This window comes from Dermacentor andersoni, chromosome 2, assembly GCF_023375885.2.
Source record: "Dermacentor andersoni chromosome 2, qqDerAnde1_hic_scaffold, whole genome shotgun sequence".
Classification (NCBI taxonomy): Eukaryota; Metazoa; Arthropoda; class Arachnida; order Ixodida; family Ixodidae; genus Dermacentor; species Dermacentor andersoni.
The window spans coordinates 228,951,896-228,967,179 of record NC_092815.1 but is presented as its reverse complement, the minus strand read 5'-3'; the positions used below and the strand labels follow the sequence as shown (position 1 = coordinate 228,967,179).

At 46.6% G+C, this 15,284-nt stretch overlaps 1 protein-coding gene across 1 annotated transcript in view; it reads left to right on the top strand.

Moving 5' to 3' along the window:
* LOC126539820 (uncharacterized) overlaps positions 1 to 15,284 on the top strand; it is a 71,210-nt gene that overhangs the window by 15,475 nt on the left and 40,451 nt on the right. Inside the window, exon 3 of the mRNA XM_055075751.2 lies at positions 2,124 to 3,203. Within this exon, the coding sequence (XP_054931726.1) occupies positions 2,124 to 3,203 (1,080 nt within the window). The remainder of the gene's footprint in view (positions 1 to 2,123; positions 3,204 to 15,284) is intronic.

Here is a 15,284-nt window from a genome sequence, read left to right as displayed (position 1 = left end):
CATTCATCATCATCATACTCTTCCCCCTTACACAATTCCTCTAGGGGTCTGTAAGGTATCTTTAAATAAATAAATAAATAAATATGCCAGAGTTTGCTTTTCATCTTGCTTATAGCAGGAATACGGACGCTGTTCGTTGTTGCGGAAAGTGGGATAATTTCTTTGATCTAGAGCATATCTGTACTTGGCTGCATGGCTGCAGAAATTGCGCCGAACATTTTATCGAAACGTTTCTCCCGACTGATTTGGCTTCAGAAAAGTCTGACAAAAAAAACTCCACTAAGCACTTCGTCATTGTTTTAAACAAACGCCGTAGTATATTTTTATTTTATTGTATTCCATTCATCTATCCTAAAAGGACCGAAAGCATTACGCAATGCTAGTGCAGCAACAAGTAATATAACGTGAAGCTAATTTAATATGAAAATATGCTAGGTGTTTCTATTTATACGGAACACTTGAAAAAGAAAAGAAACTCATATCTAGGTCTCCGTAGTATTTGCATGTGGGCTACTTGTTCTTATACAGGCTGCTTTGAAATCCATTTATAAAGCCATTCTAAATTTCTCGCTGATTCCCTTCGACTTATATTTGTGATGCTCTATATATGCTACCATATGTCTAAAATTTTGCTTAGCGATTTTTTTGCGGTATGACAAAACACTTTAGTGCATCCTAATCGGCCCCTTATGGCGTTAGGCAATCTTTAGAAAGGGAAGCACTGTTCCCGACAACGCAGTTACGTTAATTCATAGTGTGACCAATATAAAGGTGTTTACGTGTACTTCAGGTCGCAGCAATGCTCGAAAGTTGCTAATAGTATCGGACGCGTACGCTGTAGCCTGACTATTATGTAAAATTATGTAATGTGGAGCAGTTTCCTGAGTTCGGCCATTTAGGTTCAAGAGGCAGCTGTACACTCTAAGCGATCCATTTGCTTCTTGATAGGTTCTTGTCAACGAGTTCATCACATTCTCCAGAACTTCTATTCAGGACGCAGTGGATGCATCCAAAGTTATTGTGTGTCACATCGTGTTCCTACAACGCCTCTATGAATCTTGATTTTGTCGTCTATATCTGTTTAACCTTTGAAATTTGCTTCTAATCAGGTACGTGGCTGTTTTATGTCATAAAAAATAAAACGTTCACACGTGTTCATTCCAAAAACAGTCAAAAGTGTTAATGGCACTCGCTTTTCTGTATAAGCAAGTGCGGGATCTCATCACGCTAATTTGCTTCTTAAGATTTTTTTCAGACGATTACGGAAACTTGCAGTACAACATGCGTTCACTTGTGTAAGTTTCTCAGGCATTTCAGTGTGCGTGCTCAACGCTATCTCACTGTGCACGTTTATAGCTTTATTTCTTTAAATTTATATTAAGGAGATTTTAGGTGCCCGTATATAGTTGAGCTTGCATGTCATTGGCACTACCGGCGCCATACCAGCAGCGCCACTACGATGCCCATGAAAAAAAGAAAGAAACCTTTGGCTACTCTGTCATTCACAATGCGGGTCGGTTCAGTTTGTCACGCAGAGTTCTTCTCCGTTATTTCCTTTTTTGTTTCGTCTATTCGCAGTCCTTCCTAAAGTTCACACTGCCAGAAAAGACGTGACGAGCTTATCAGCATAGTTCCAGCAGCCAGTATAGATTTTGTGCGCGTGCGCGCGCGGAACAATATCGTGTCTTGTTTTCTTGTTTCTTTTTTCAGGTGAGAGAATAGTAGAATGCCACACCCACGATCCAATTAACGGTGAAACTTGCAATAGGCGTGCACCCAACCGATATCCGAGAGATCCCTACGCTGTCTTGGGCACGTCCATCGCCAAGAGTGAAAAAATGTTCCCCGCGTGTAGCTTAAACGTGGGGGTGTCATATACGTCTGAAGACACCCCTCTTTCCGCGGGCTACACCAGGAGCGGGGGGGGAGGGGTGACAGAAGACCTATGGGCCTAGCTACGCCACTGTTCACATGCCCGGAGGTATTGAAGCTGTGGTGTCCCTTTTATTATCCATGTTTTATTAAACCCATGATCCGACGGATGAGCTAATTGAAGTGTGTGCAAACAGAAACCAAGAGCATCGCCACATTTCAGCAGGACCCGGTTTTACTTTTCACTCCAGGTGGTACCGGACGTTCAGCCCCTACTGGCCGAGGATATGCTGGTAGCTACCCACAACTTGTCAGCCCCGGCTATCATAAGTACTTGCGCGACACCTGTCGTTTCCGCCTCAACCGAACTAATGACGCCCGTCCAGCGAGTGTTGAGCGCCACTCAGATCGTTGATACGACGCCGCAGTATCAGGCGGGTGTCGTCACGCCGTCCTCGGCTGTGATCTCGCAACAGAGCCTGATCTCACGGGCTACGGACCAAACTTACATTTCTCACGTGCCTTCTTATCAGACGTACGAGACTGGCGCGTACATAGCTCCTCCGATTATACCGCCGCCGTCAGTGTCCCCGTTGCCACAAGTTGCTTCAGTGAGGCAGACCCAGGTAGTTATACAGCAAGGGACGGACTGCGACATACCACGAGTAGCGCCTGTTTATGAGCAAGAAATGTTCCTGGAAGAACCAGCACTGATATCGTACCAAACGCCGGTCAGCTGCGCTCCACAGGAGTGGGCGTACGAAGGCGACACCGTGTTCGGCGCCGTGGTGGCGACGACGGTCGAGGAGTACTCGTCGCAACTGCAGGACTACGCGCCCGTGTTTGTGGAGCAGCCGCAACCACAGTTTGTCTCCGGGGTGAGCACGTACCAGTCCTCGACACCAGTGCTCGTGTCCCCGCCGCAGTACATTGTCTACAACAACCCGTGCAATTACTATGCGACCATGGGCAGTACCGCCTACCAACCCACGGTCGCCTCCCCCATGGTGGCGAACACGTCACCGCTGCTGAACCCGTTGTCGACATACACGGCGTCGGCACCGGTGCTTCGCCACATGTCGCGAACTTACACCGAGGAAGAGTATCTCACGGACAGCTCCACCACCGACAGCTACAGCGACCTCGGGGCTCAAATGGCGCGCAGGGGTTTCGGTGCCATGGGAAGGCTCGCGGCGCCGGCCTCCTACCTGGCGTCTACCACCGGCACGCTCGTGCCGTCGACGTTCAATAGCAGCCGCCAGGTGCCGATTGTACCGACCAGAAAGCCCGCCTACCTTGACCAGAGGGCTCTCATGCCGCGGGACCCACAGGTACGTGCTACAAGACGCCTTCTGGGCGTGAGGATGTGGCCCACTGGCGCTCGCCTTCACGCGACGAGTCCGTCGGGAGAAATTTGGAAGAATTAACTCATTGCGTCTGTTCTTAAATGTTCAATAATACCTACACCTATAAAAGCTTCTTGTAGTGTAAAACAGCGCAAGAAACAAGGACAAATCCACGACCTCTAGCAATGCCATAGCTGCAAAGCTAACACGGCGGCCACAGATCGACCGCTGCACACAACATGCAGTGCTCGTGTTGTGTGTGCCTTGTTTCTCGTCCCGTCTCGCGCTAAAACGCTCGTTACCAACTAGTACAGTGCCGCACATTTAAGGAGCGCATAACTAAAGCAGGAACGCCGGAGTTTCCAGTGCTCTGTACATTTTCTGCCTCTGATTAGCAGTACTTATGTGACCTTCAACAATAAATAAAATCTTGATAGCTTACAGCAATAAGCGAATAATCATTTACAATTCACCAGAAGTTTCCAGGCACAGCAAGCATTAGGCGGTTCCAAAAACCGCAGCTTCCCCCAAACGGCGAAGCACCGATTGTGATAGCAAATTAGTGGATAGCTGTACGAACTAAGGATAGTAGTTTGAGGGGCGATCGTCGCCTTTCCTCTCACCCCTTCAGTCGCCCACGCAGCGTAGGGCGCGCCGCGATGGTGCTATCGCCCGTGGACTCTATACGGAAGTTAACGGGGATGGCGACGCCGACGGCGGAAACGTGCTTGCAGTGTGCATACAATTGCTATCGCAATAAAAAAAAACAATTTCGTTGGAGTCAAGTACGACGCTGTAGTAAGAAGTGTTTCCTAAGGTTGGCATGATTTGCAAGCGTATTACGATAGCCTAGTGACCGGCAATCGTGAATGTTAGGAATTAATGGTTTCAGTGGGTTTGTTCGGTGGTATAATATGGTCAATCATCGCACCTTCGGCGCTGTGAGCGCACCGCTACGAAGAGTAATTACACATTCATAACGAAAACAGTGAAAGGTGCTTGAATAACTAGCACAATTACTTCAAGTGGTATCAATAAGACCAATGCTGATATCGCGCATAGTTATTTCGTAGCTTTTCTCGAACGATATTTTTTCAAGGGCGGTGCGGAAGTCAGCAAGTGATGAATGTGAGCGATAAACACAGCCGAAGGTTAGGGTCTTCGTGTTGTGTACAAAGGGGAGGAAAAATGAAACTCTACAAATGCTGATTTACACTTTGTAATATTTAGCTACAGGTCATGTCAACATTTCTAGGCAATGTTAGGTGAGACATAGGGCTGCTTCGCCGTTGTTACTCGTCTGCCTGTGTGAATACTCAGGAACGTACGACCCAAAGCACAAAAATTATAAGCCATGTTTCAGAAACACATGATATTTTAAATGTGTTGATTATTCTTTAAAAAAAATTCATAGTGATACAAATATTTGTGGAGGCCTCGGGTGTAGAAATGAAAAATGAAATGACAGTCGCGCGACGGAAGCTTATTTAGAATAGATATCAAGTAAAAAGCCACGGTGGAACATAATGAAAATTAAAGGTCGGAATCGTGTCTATTGGCTGTATACAGAAAAACGAAATTGCTCGTCAATACAGCAAACATGGCTCTCATTTGCCTTACTCGCTTTGATTTGTGAATTGTCGGTACACAAGTGCTTCCAGTTATAATCGAACACTTAAAAGGCCGGCGCGAAAGTACAAGGACGAAGAAAGGTATGCGTATATTGGACGTACCTTTCGTCGTCCTTGTTTTCTCGCGCTGCCCTGGTATGTGTTCACGAATGCACCAACTAGCCCAGACAAGAATTTCACTCCAGTTGGATTTTTTTTTCAGGGCCTGTATTTACCAAAAAATACATTATTCTGCGCCGTCAAGTGATGATCATTCACAAATATTCGGCTGCTGTTGCTGCCGACAACTTCGATCTTATTTATGCAGAACCTTCTCTTCAGTGACTTGCAGATGAACTCCTAATCTAAGAACAAAATAGGGCAAGTGCACTAAATCTGCCGGACGTTAAAGATATACGGCACTGCAGCAATGCTTTCATGCGAGCATTTCCCATTGAAACATACAATGTTTGTATTTGTATAGCGGGTCATAACCATTTGAGTGGGACGCGCCAAGGAATCGAAGTGCTATAATAAAACCGTTTAGTCGTTGCCACGCCTAGGGTTCGACGAGCGCACTCACTAATTTTGTGTGGGCGCCAGAAGGACTTTCGCTACAGACTACGAAGCCTTAGTGGAGAGAAATGCCTTTGGAGTTCACGTTGAGTGATACCTTAAACTAGGCGAATTCCTACATGGTAGGAATTACATGCGAAATCCGGAAAGGTCGACTGTGTTTGCAGCACGTGGGTCAGTGCGATTTTTCTTGCAAAATAATGAGCTTCACTATGTGGGTGGGTTTCTACGAAGTGCTAACTTGTTGCGTAGTTTAATTTTAACGTGGTGGCGTTGCATTTATTGCGATCTAACGAGTAGTGACGACTTCTACGCACCTCTAACGAAATCTCAATGACCACTGCGAGAGGCCATGCTAAAGCAGGTCGCGGTGCACTGAGGAATCGGCAGCTAATGCGCGATAGTTACGAAAGTATCTGTGAAACGTCAAGGTTAAAATAATTTGCAGTCTAGTTCCCCAAGTGATCTGGAACGTTACATTCAGTGAATACGAAAAACACGTTGCAAAGCTTCAACGCTAAAGTGTGCAGTCTTCGGCTTCATTATTAACGGGATATGAAATCCACCTGTTTCTACAATTTTGATAGCTGTTAAATGCAGGAGTAATTAGGCAGTTGCAACCGTCTTACCCGCCATGTTTACTGTATAATACTCATTCGATCAATAATTTATTTACTTACCGCGCCCAGGAACAACCCTAAGGTCCCAGTGCTGGCACATGAATACATTAAAAAACAAACCAAAAATACTGTAGGGTAACATAAGCAAGAAAAGGAAATAAATAAAAAATTCAGTGCCCTTCAAGTCTTTGAAGAAGGGTGACCAGTGAAGCTGTGTATGTAGGCCCTTTAATGGCGAAATTCACCTCCGCCGCCGGTCGGCCCAGTGTTGCACAATCTTTGGGATCGGCCCATGTATGGGGAGTGCTCAAAGCCCGCTTCCCCTCCGCCGAGGGTCGGCCCCGTAATGCACTATATTCGGTATCGGCCCACGTAGGGGGAACGCTTCACGCCTGCTTCAGCTCCACCGCGGGCCGGGCCGGCATAGCATTATTGTCACGTGATAGTGACGGTTGTTAGGATTGGGGGCTCAATCCCATCGCTCGTAACCCGTTGTCAAGATTGAAGTCCGGCATGAATTAGAAGGTAGCTGGCCTATGCCGTCGTCCAACTTATCCACGCTGAGGACGTTGATGAAGGGAAGGACTGCTTCTCATCGAGAACGAGGAATATGGGTTTATTTACAGTATCTACATGCAGTTCATCAGTCTAGCATGACTGCGAGAGAAAAGTACATCAGTCTAACATGACTGCTTGAAAAAGTACCTCAGTCTAACATGACTACTTGAGAAAGTGTTTCAGTCTAACATGACCGCTTGAGAAGGTGTACTGAGCAGCTGCACAACAGCGGTTTATAAACACTCGGTCCTTAATTGATCCGAAGGTGACGGAAACGTTCGACCAGGCACCGTAGACAGGTTGACCAGGCACCGTAGGTGAGACGACCAGGCACCAAGACGAGACGACCAGGCACCGTAGGGGCATTTTATTTCTCGAGCTGACCCCCGCAGCGCGCCCGCCGGCTGCCCCTTGTCTTGCGTCTTGGTAGGCGGGTGGGAAGAGGTCTCCGTAGATGTTCCCGCGGCAACTCCCCCGCTCATAGCAGATCAGGTCCACGGTGGCGGGTTAAGGCACAAAGCCTGCTTCGTCAAACTCGGCTCCAGCGACGGATAGTTGAGGACGCGCGTATTGTTCTTCACCCACAGTCGACTTAGTGACGCCGTGGCTAGAGGTTTGCGGTGGCGTTCCAGGAAAGTTGCCGCCGCTGTCGCAACTGGCTGGCAAAACTTGCACTTCAGCTGGCCGTTCTTAACAGCGCCTCCATGGCCCGGAAACTCTCGACTGTCCAGCGCTGACAACTGCTGGGCAGGAAGAGAACGGCTGGTGGCCAGGGTGTGTTGCTTTGGCTCGCAGCGACCACTTTTGTAATGATGTCACCGCCCCAAAACATCCAACAAGGACAGGCAACTGCAAAACGAACCCTACAACACGACTCTGCGCCGAGATGACGCACCTTGGCTCTGACTTTCGACCCGCTAGGCTTCAAAGAAAACATGAGTGCAGAAACAAAAAATGCTGCATTTCGCTATGCAAATTTCTGAAGCAATTTCGTGCTGACAAATTCAGCAATCATGGAGGGAAGCCTGCTGAATGCGAGGGTATCTTCTTGGCTTAACAAAATTAACAATATTAACCCTAAAGTTTTGCCGGGACCCTTAAACGCAGAATTCAAATTAGCCTGCTCAAACCATCCGCATTGCTATGCAACGTTCCCTTCTTATATCTAACGGAGAAGTTGTACTCTTGGAGAGTGACACTCCATTGGAGCAAGCGGCCTTTTTTGTGTGAGATTTGATTGACCCATGTTAGAGGACAGTGGTCGGTCTCGAAGATGAACTTCACTCCGTACAAGTAACACGACAACTTCTGGGCGGCCCAAACTAAACAAGCGCATTCCTTCTCTGAAGCGCAGTAGGCTTCCTCTCTTACAGTTAGTTTACGGCTGGCATAGAGGATAGGGTGCTCCTCGTTATCGTCGCCGACCTGACTAAGTACCACGCCCATACCTCTGTCGCTTGCGTCGCATTGAACTATGAATTCCTTTGTGTAGTCTGGCGCGCGAAGCACAGGACGAGAAACCAATAGCGTTTTCAAACTTTGGAAAGCGTTCTCTTTGTCCTTATCCCAGTGTACGTTACTCGGTGCTCCCTTTCGGAGGGCGTCCGTTAATGGACTTGCCATTTGCGAGTAATTCGGAATATTACCGTTGATAGTACCCCACAAGTCCCAAAAATGAACGAAGGTCTGTTTTCGTGCGCGGCTCAGAAAATTCTCCAATCGTAGCTTTTTTCAGCTCGGCCAGCCGTCTCGTGCCCTGGCCGACAACATGGCCCAGATACGTAACCTGTGAACAACCAAATCTACACTTTTCCGCTTTCATCGTTAAGCCGGCTTCCCACAATCGTGAGAACACCTGTTTGAGGTGCGATACGTGTTGTTCCCAGCTGTCCGAAAAAATTGCCACGTCATCCAGATATGACAAGGCGAACTCCTGCAAGTCTTGTAGGACAATATCCATTAACTTAGAGAAGCTAAACGGCACGTTCTTCAGCCCGAAGCTGAGTGCGAGAGGGCGAAAAGTGCCTACAGATGAGATGAATGCGGCATAGCGGCTGGAACTTTCTGAAAGGGGAACTTGCCAGTACCCCCGCACGAGATCTATGGTTGAAATGTATTTAGCAGCGCTAACTCTTTCAATTCGTTCCTCAATGTTGGGTATCGGGTACAGCTGATCCCTAGGGATGGCATTTAACTTCCTGTAGTCAAAACACGGACGAGGGCCCTTGTTAGGGGTTTCTACCAGTATTAGCGGTGACGTGTAGTCAGTCTCAGCGGGCTCAATAACTCCCAACTCTAGCACGCGCTTTATCTCTGCCTCCATTATTTCTCTCTGTCTTGGAGACACCCTGTAAGGCTTTGATCTTACGGGTTCGGCCGAGGTCAGCTCTATTTCATGCGTTATTAGTTTGGTTCTACCCGGCCGATCGCTGAATCTGTCGAGATATTCCCCTAACACCCCTTTTAGCTCATTTAGATGCTAGGGTCTAAGAGCGTGCGAGCTTACAGAATGTTTTACTACTTCTTCTAGGCCGATTTCAGAGTTGCAGGTCGCCCTATACTCCTTAAACTTGGTACTAGCGTCACCCTGCTCTTTGATGGTATAGGTAACGACTCCCCTCCGCTCTATATACGGCTTCATCAAATTGCAGTGATATATCCTCACCTCCTTCCTGCGACCGGGCATTTTCAGAGCATAGTTAGTATCTGAAAGTTTGTGCAACACTTTAACGGGCCCGTCCCAGTGAACTTCAAGCTTGTTCTTTCTTGAAGGTTTGAGGATCAGTACCTGATCTCCGGCGTTGAACGTACGAAGCCTCGCATTCTTGTCGTAATAGAATTTGGCGTTCTTTTGAGCTACTCCCATGTTCATTCCGACTAGTTCTTGGGTTGCGCTTAGCCGTTCCAGCAGATTTAGCACGTATTAAACAACTGTAGGACTCTCTCCTCTTACCTCCCACAGCTCTCTTAACATTCTTAGTGGAGAACGGAGTGTCCTCCCATACACTAGTTCTGCTGGCGAGATCACTGTCGCTTCATGTGGAACCGTTCGCAAAGCAAAGTTGCCGGCAGACAGTTCTCCCAGTCCTCCTGGTGCTCGTAACAGAGCGCACGCAAAACTCGCTTTAGCACTGAATGCCACCTCTCTACACTGTTTGACTGAGGGTGATAGACGGAACTGTGTATTAACTTTACCCCGCACTTTTGCAAGAATGTGGAAGTCAGTGCGCTGGTGCATACTGACCCTTGATCCGCCTGAATTTCGGCTGGAAACCCAACTCGTGCAAACGCTGTCAAAAGCGCGTCTACTACTTCGGTGGAGCTGAGCTCTTTCAGAGGGATTGCTTCTGGAAACTTTGTAGCCGGGCACAGCATGGTAAACAAGTACCTGTAGCCCGATTTTCTTTTTGGAAGAGGCCCTACCGTGTCTATTACAAGTCGTCTGAAAGCCTCTGTTATTAAGGGCACTACCTTCAGTAAAGCTTTCCATGTCTCTCCTGGTTTACCCGAGCGCTGGCAGGCGTCGCATGATCTTACAAAGTTTTCTACGGCTTTGAAACAGCCAGGCCAGTAGTATTGCATAAGCAATCTTTCCTTTGATTTGTTTATGCCTAGGTGGCCGGACTACCCATTTCCATGACAGAGACTCAAAAGGACCTCCCTGTACTTATTAGGTACGACTAATTGATCTAGAATCCTGCCCTTTCGATCTCTGTAGTGCCGATGCAACAATCCTGCTCTCTGTTGTATCGTCACGTTGTGCCTAGCAATGCCTTCTTTAGCTGTGTGGTATAATTTAGCTAAGCAGTCATCCTTCTTTTGCTCCGCTGCCAACAGGGGCGTAGCCAGGAGGGGGGGGGCCTATGGGGCTTAAGCCCCCCCCCCCCCCCCGGAATTTTTTCGTGCTGTCCATGCACCGCCTACCAAAGCAACCCCCGGCGCCGGAAATCATTCTGAATTTTGTCTAGAATGTCTTTTTCACGCTCGAAAAAACATTTCACCGCGAACATTGCGAACTCGGGCATGATTTTGCGACAACGTCCATGCACCAGGTGTTGCATAACGCAAGCAGCCCCATCCGAGCACAAAGTTTCAAGGGCGTTTTGATGGCGAACGGGCTCGCCGCGGCATCTCGCGGAGGCCGCGGAATCTATAGAGCGCATGGATGTCAATTCCGAATATTTATGGGTATAAAGTTCTCATAAAGTTTTGATGTGAAACGTGCATTGGCATTTCCAAAGTCGTGGTTTCGATTTTCAATTGCGGAACTTTGTTGGTTTAATGCTGCCATAAACATTTGATGCCTAAGGTGTATTGACATTTTTAAAGTCGTACATCGGAACATACAACAAGGCAAGCCAAATCAAAACACTATCAGACAAGTTGACAAAGCACGCAGCGAGGTCCGATGAGACGAAGTGTTGAGGTGGTTCATTTGTGCCGCCATCTCACACAAAAAATATCAAACATTTTTTTCACCTACTCCAAAGCATCCATGTCAAGGCACTAAAGCCGGCAAAGGTAGCTGCGTTCTTATTTATGTTTTCTACTTTGACTTTTATTCACGAAGACACATTGAGCCTCTTCAATTTTTTTCGTTCTCGCTACCCTACCCGCGGGCTGCCAGAGCCAGCCAGAGCGCATGCGTTTTTCTCATGCTGCCCCGACCACCGCGCGGCGCAGTTCGGTGCGCGTTCGGTTTTACCTGGCCGAGTGGTTTTTCGCCTAGCAGAGTTTTGTACGCCTTCTGGCTAGCAGACGAGAAAAGAGAACAATGGTCACTCGCCGCCATCACTGGGTGGACTCGACGGATTCAACCGCGTTCCCTTGAGAGCAACATCTCCGGACAGTATTGTCTAGCCGGTGTAGGACACCGAGCAGTATATGCGCATTGTTCTCGGTGGACCAAACATCTCACGTTTTCTTCGATATTCCTTCGGTAGCTACATTAGGGGCCCAAAGCAGGCATTAGATTGTGGAGATAGTTTACGTTTCTTCATTTCGGTGTCCCGCCCCACAGAAGGAAAAAAAAAGACATTGTTATGGCGCAGCGAATTGTCGCATGGTGAAAATTCGATTTCGTTACTTCTTTTGCGGGAAGGAAAGCATGGGCCACGGGAGCTTCACTTGCCGGATACTCTTATTATATTATTGCATTATGCGGACGCTACGGGCGCATTCCTGCCGTCGCCGTCGCCCTCACGTTCCGTATAAAGTCCAAAGGTGATAACACCGGGACCGCGCGCCGCCTACTGTATGTGCGAGTGAAAGCATAGGGGGGTGGTGGCATGGGTGGGCCGACGATGGTGGCTCAGTCTTGTGTGCGCAAAGGAGAAAAGCGGGGAGGAAGTGCGCCACCTTCTGTCGCACGCGATACATCGGGGGGAGTGGATGGAATGGAGGCGGGATCTAGGATTCCGTGAATCTGTGATTGCGCAACATGCTTATTTGCCTTGTTTGATGCATTATATACAGCGACTTTTTCTTAGATACTTAGATTTATTGGAGACTTATACGTATACTTAAATATCTTGTTGCGAGGTTTTGTGTATACTTGCAGCGAACTTTGTTTCCAGTGACATTTTTTTGCCCTTTATCAATCTGTATCTTCGCATTTGTATATTCCATCGTATCTTCGCATTTCTAATGTACTAGGGCGAGTCAAATGAAAGTGTGTCTACCCATTCCACGCAATAATGGTTCGGTTCATTATCTGCGAGGCATGCGCGTAGCACACAGGCATCCCTCATTTACGAAAGTGACAAGTAGGTATAAGGATAAATGTTCTTTAATGCTCTCATACACTGGATTGAACATGGTTTCGTGACGTAATGGACACTTCAGAAGTTGAGAAGCGGGGTGCCGTGAATGCTTTGACAGCTGAAGGTGTTGCCCAAAAGGAAATTATTCGCCGTATGGCTGCCGTGTACGTTGAACATTGCATTTCATTGGCCACTGTGAAGCATTGGAGCAAATGGTTGAAAACGGACGTGAAAGTTGCAAAGACAATGCAAGACCGGGCCAAAGCCATCGTGCAATCACCCTCAAAACAAGTGCAAAAGTTGATGAGCTGATGAGACAAGAACGGAGCATAAACATCGATGAACTGGCAGAGCGTGTGGACATCAGTCGCGGTTCGGTTAACACCGTAATTCATTAACATCTCGGTCATCGGCTCTTGTTTGAGCAATGGATGCCCAAGATTTTGAACCACCGCCAGAAGAAGGTTCTGCACTGCCTTGACTCATCTGATCCGGTATCACAATGAGGGTGACCACTTCTTGTCTGCATTTGTGATCGGGGACGAACCATGGTGCCACTACTACGAGCCTGAAACACGACGGCAAAGCTTATAGTGGAAACATTCGAATTCACCGCCCCCAAAGAAAGCAAAGGCCGTCATTTCCGCTGGAAAGGTGTTGCTGACTTTTTTTTTTCGATCGTCAGGGACCATTACTGATATAATTTGCTAAATCTTGAGAGACTATCAATTCTTTCCGATATTGTGAAACGCGGGACAGGCTACGAGTCGCAATCAAGAACAAACGACGTGGAAAATTGATGAATGGGGTCATCTTGTTCCACGACAATGCCCGTCCCCACGTCGCCGATGTGGTTAATATAAAACTGGCGAAGTTAAAGTGGGAAACGCTGCAATATCCGCCATACAGCTCAGATCTGCCGCCTTGCGACTTCCACATTTTGGGGCAACTGAAAAAAACAGCACCAGGCAACCAGATTCTTGTCTGACGATGACGTGAAAGAGTCAGTTGCAGACTTTTTGGAGCAGCAACCCAAGGAGTTTTATGAGACGGGAATCACGCGACTCGGTAGTCAGTGGGAGAAATATCTGATTGCTCATGGAGACCACTTTTAAATAAAGTGCTCCGTTTGTCATATACTCCCATTGGATCACTTTCATTTGACTCGCCCTCGCATATTTTGCAGAACTCCTGCTTTTTATGTGTGCTCTCAGTTGCGACTATAAATTCGGTGCAATTACTCACGATACAGGACCGGTGACAGCTGCTCCTGCGTAATGCATTGGAGTAAATGACAGCATCATTGAGATTTTTCACTAGCCGTTGCATGTGTGCAAGAATGTAAACAAGGTTCTTGAATGACAAAGTTTTATTAACATATTTGTCCTCAACTTGTTCATTTCATGACCTTTACATTTTTCATATCAGCGGTATGCAATACTTTGATGGTTTCGAACTGATATAGTTCTAAAGTTGGTGTGATATTTTTTTTACTTATTGAATAGACAAAAACATGGAAGTATTGATAGCAGTTACTTTGGGCACAATTTTCGGCACATAGGAGTATATTCTTTTATAAAAAAAACTATATATTTTACTTGCTCTGACAGTGCGTAGCGCTCAAGAATTCGCTTGCAACATCTTTGGCAATGCCAATGCAGCTATTATTCCTGTATTTGATCCCTCGACAAATTGTTTAAGAGGAAGCTTTAGCTCGGGCCCAACTTCGGCGTGATCTATTCAGATACATGTAAAACGCAGAAACGCTTTTCTGAGATAACCCCTGGATCGCTTATAATGGGAGTTATTGCATTTGAGAGGGAAAGTTAAATTCTAGTGCCTGTTGGAAGCGGAATTTCGATTTAGGGCCTGAATTTTGTTTAAAATATTTTGAAAAATTCGAAAGTTCAAAAAAAAATTAGAAGCACGATGTTTACAAACTAATAGGTTCGTATCAAGAACAGATATCGCAGTTATGCAAACGGCATCTACTGTAACAGTCAAAGCGGACAAATTTGGTATGTCAGTTTATATCTTACGTGAATTGGTTACGTTGTGTACAAGGGTTCTGCAAAAGCCGTATTTCCGTAGTACTAAATTTGTTTGAGATTCATTTGTAACATATCAACTTTGTCCGCTGTAGATGCACTTATTAGGTGCACTTCACAGATTTGTGATATCATTTTGTATGGTTGAGTTAGAGTTTGACACTTGATAGTTTCGCTTTTTTGGAAATGTGAAATTGTTTGCTAATTTTTAAATAAAGAATTCACAACCTAAATAAGGAATTCGAAACAAACAGTCACTAGAATTTAAGTTTTGTCTTTTAAATGCAACAAACCTCGCCAAATTTCGTGCAGTGGGCTCCAAGAAAAACTAATTCTGGTACTACATGTATTTAGATAGGAGCACCTGAGCTAAAGCTTTCTCTTAAGGAGGAGGCCGAACTGCAACAAGCCTATGTCGGTCCCGACCTCAAATGGCTTTAATAGCCTGTCCATGCGGTATGGTTCTGCCTCACTTGATCGTCCCAGAGCCCCTTCACCTCCTTGAGACAACTCCAAAAGTTTGCTTTCAAGTTCAAGTTGCATTTTCCTTAACTCGCGATCTTTGTCGCGTTCCTCTTTCTCTCTTTCCCGTTCTTCTCTGTCCCGTTCTTCGCTGTCCCATTCTTCTCTTTCTCTTTCCCGTTTCTCTTTTTTCTTCAGAAGTTCCAACCCCATTTCAATTTCTTCCTCAGTGGCCTGTTCGGAAATTAGCTCCTATAATTCCGATTTTAGCATTCCTTGCGTACATCTAGGCCCAGTTCCTCACCAACAATCAACAATTCGTCTCTCAGCAGTTTCTTTAATTCCATGATTGCTGCTTTACTGCCTTGGTCCTGCTCGCTAAATCTACCTAGGAAAACACAACCTAGCTAACAATCAACAATCTAGCTTC